This window comes from Phytophthora parasitica (assembly GCF_000247585.1).
Source record: "Phytophthora parasitica INRA-310 unplaced genomic scaffold supercont2.29, whole genome shotgun sequence".
NCBI classification, from domain to species: Eukaryota; Oomycota; class Peronosporomycetes; order Peronosporales; family Peronosporaceae; genus Phytophthora; species Phytophthora nicotianae.
Window position 1 is genome coordinate 545,724 of NW_008649015.1, and position 3,259 is coordinate 548,982.

At 47.5% G+C, this 3,259-nt stretch overlaps 1 protein-coding gene across 1 annotated transcript in view; it reads left to right on the top strand.

The window, feature by feature from the left end:
- Nucleotides 1-404, top strand: part of PPTG_12083 (hypothetical protein) — a gene marked incomplete at both ends in the record, with an annotated part of 1,234 nt that extends 830 nt beyond the window's left edge. The window contains one exon of the mRNA XM_008908292.1: nt 52-404. Within this exon, the coding sequence (XP_008906540.1) occupies nt 52-404 (353 nt within the window). The remainder of the gene's footprint in view (nt 1-51) is intronic.
- Between the last annotated feature and the right edge of the window lie 2,855 nt (nt 405-3,259).

Below are 3,259 nucleotides of genomic sequence, written 5' to 3' on the forward strand. Positions count from 1 at the left end.
AGTCGGATGGCTGTGGATCAGATGACGATGGTGATGTTGTGTTCAGACAAGTTGATGATGACTTGTCATCCGATGAAGAAGAGGCGCCTCTTATGGATGCAGCGTTTATTGATTGCTTGGGTGGTTCTCTATCTATCGAAGACATGAGCCCAGACACACTACGTTTCATGGCATGGACCCCTGTATCCTCCGAGTACGAAACCGACAGCAACGCGTTCAAGGGTATGAGGGATCAAGCGGCTAGACCAGTGGAAGCGCTTCGTGCTAAAAAGGGCTCGCCATTGGAATTGCTATTCTATTTTATGCCGACGAACCTGTGGACATTCATCACGAGTGAGACACCGATACCAAAGATCACACCTCGAGGAAAAGGCGCGTCAAGAACGCGCACGGCTTATTCGTGAAGGGCGCAGCGTACCAGGCCAATTGCTAAGGGATGTTCGCCGCCGCATACGAGTCGAACCTGATTACGTACCGCGCGAAGTTCTTTGTGTCATGGGTTTACTTGTAGCTCATATGCTCAGTCCAACCCGTCCGTTTTCAGATCATTGGGCAATGGCTGATGATGGCGCGCTTTCGGCGGGGCGGTTTGGCAATTTTATTCCTCGAAATCGCTGTACTTCTATCCTACGAGACCTACATTTCTGCAACAATGACACAGCAAACAAGAGGGACAAGTTGTGGAAGCTGCGAGCTGTAGTTGACGTTCTTCTAAGGAAATTCCTAGCTGCATGGTCAGTGGCTAACATAATCTCATTCGATGAAGGTGTGCTTCCAGCAACGTCCAAGCGCAACGGGACCCGAATGTTTATGCCGGACAAGCCGCATCGCTATGGCACCAAGATGTTCATGACGTGCGACGCAGTGTCTGCTTACTGCCACAGGTGCGTTGTTTGTTTATAACTTTTGCAAAGTCGTAAGTTGCGACTTGATGGTCTAACACATGCATTATGTTGTCACTTACGACTTTAGATTCGAGATATATGTAGGCAAGCGTCAAAACCATGAAAGTACAAGTCAGGCGTTTGATCACAAGACAGGAGCAGCGGCCGTAATTCGAAATTTGAAGGCTGTATTGGATGAGAACGACTCCGGATTTCGTATCATTATTGTCGACAGATTCTACACCTCAGTCGCGCTCGCCATCCAGCTACTTTCCATGTCGATCTACATATTGGAACAATCATGACGTCGAGGCTGGGGTTCGACAAGAATGTCGTTGAACGACGGAAGACAAGACCAGCCACAGTTGAACGCGGGTCATTCAAGTTCTCACGGTCTGTTGCAGTGCCCACCATGGTTGCATGCCACTGGTGGGACCGCAAACCGGTGCACTACCTGGCCACTGGGGTGTCAATGACCGAAGATAGCATCAAGAGAAAGCTGAAGGCGGTGGGGCAGGCGACGTTTGGCTGTCCTAAACTGGTGACCGATTACCAACGCTGGATGGGCGGAGTTGATGTGCACGATCAACTCCGCCTCCAAACGTTCTCCGTCCAGACTTCTTTTAGGTTCCGAAAGTATTATAAAGGACTGTTCTTAGGTCTTTTTGATCTAGCGCTTGTCAACGCTTATCTGACACATAAGGAGGCCTGTCGCCTTGACGGTGTCGCCCCTATGAAGCGCGTGGACTGGTACAAGATGCTGCACAAGCAGCTCACGCAGCTCACGGACGAAGACTTCAAAACATCAGCGCCAACACCGTCTCCGATTGCGCCCAAGCGTCGCCGCAACACTTCCCACGTCCACAAGAACCTTGATGATTGAGTGATCGTTTCGGGCGTTCAAAAGCGTCGCCAGCGCTCCTGCAAGGTGTGCTCTCTGTATCGAGGTGAGCAGAAGAAAAGCTACCAGACTACTTACTACTGCGAAGACTGCTCGCAGGGCGATGCAAAGTGCTTCCTCTGTCCGAAGGCGCGCAGAGGTACGGATACAACGTGTTTTCAAGTGTGGCACGACGACTTCGAGTGTGGCGCGTCAATTTCGAGTCACCTGGGTAAGCGTGTCGTTCTGCGCCGTGCACGCAAGGCTGCTGGAGTGCGAAAGAAGACTCGCCGGGAAATCCTGTCTGAGGAGAAGGAAGAGATATAGTGGGTCTTTCGTACAGTTTCTAGCAATGCTAATGCATTTTGTTGAGTTTCATTTGATTGCTGTGATGTGTAGCTCCGGTTATAACTGTGTTTGTGGGTTATAAATCCGATCACATACGATCGGCTAAGTTGTATCTGCGAACTTGTAAGCTAATGATGCTGAGGTACGTCGTAAGTGTTACGACGTAGAAATCAGAAATCTCTTCATAACTTATAGTCCCATCTTAATGACCAGCCGAGTGGAAAGGACAGGTTGATACAAATTCCTAGATAATTGTATGCTGTAAGTTACGACGTATAATATGGCGGCTTGTGACCCGAATATGCGGTAATAAAGGGGTTAAGATCGTAACGTGTCCGTCTGTCCGTCGTCTTGCCACAGCGTTACAAAAGAAAACGATACCGATTGGCTGAAAATCGGAAAATATCGTTGCGGGCTGGAAAATGCGTTTGGAAAACCGGGGTTGGTAAAAAAGGGGTAGCAACGTAGTTAGGCAGAAAAGGGCCGTGTAGGAGAGGTTAGTTAAAAAGGGCATGTTTGAGACAGGAACTTCTTCTGATTGGTTCAGATAAAGTAATTGGCGGGAAGTTGGCTCTGCGTGGGGATAAAAATAGTGGAGCATCCAAACAACACACAGTTGGGTAGAAAAAAGACATTATTATGCCGGGGACGTCTTCTGATTGGCTAAAACCGATCAAAGTCCTTATTGGTTCTAAAAAAGTTAGTATTACAGCCTGGAATTTGACTTTTAGATGTAGTATCGGTATAAAAAGGGGTGTTAAGGGGTTTGGTAGAAAAGGGACATTGTACAGACTGGAAGTTCGTTTGATTGGCTCAAACACAGTTAGTCTGAACTGGCTGGAAAATAACTTTAGCCAAACGTTTTGGAGGCCTGGATGGGTATAAAAAGGCTCAATACGATACAGCTGCACCCGGATTGGCTAAAGTGACAAGGATTATAATTGGCTAAAACAAAACGAATCCTTACAGAGTGAGTAGTTACCGTCATTAGCTGAGATTTGACATGTAGGAATTGAAATGGGTAAATGCAACGTGACATGATTTGCAACAGCTACATGTACGATTTAAGCTGCAAGAAAAAGAACGTGGTTTAGGACACTGTAGTAGCTAAGAGCATTGTAATTACATGTATGTAAAAGACAACACC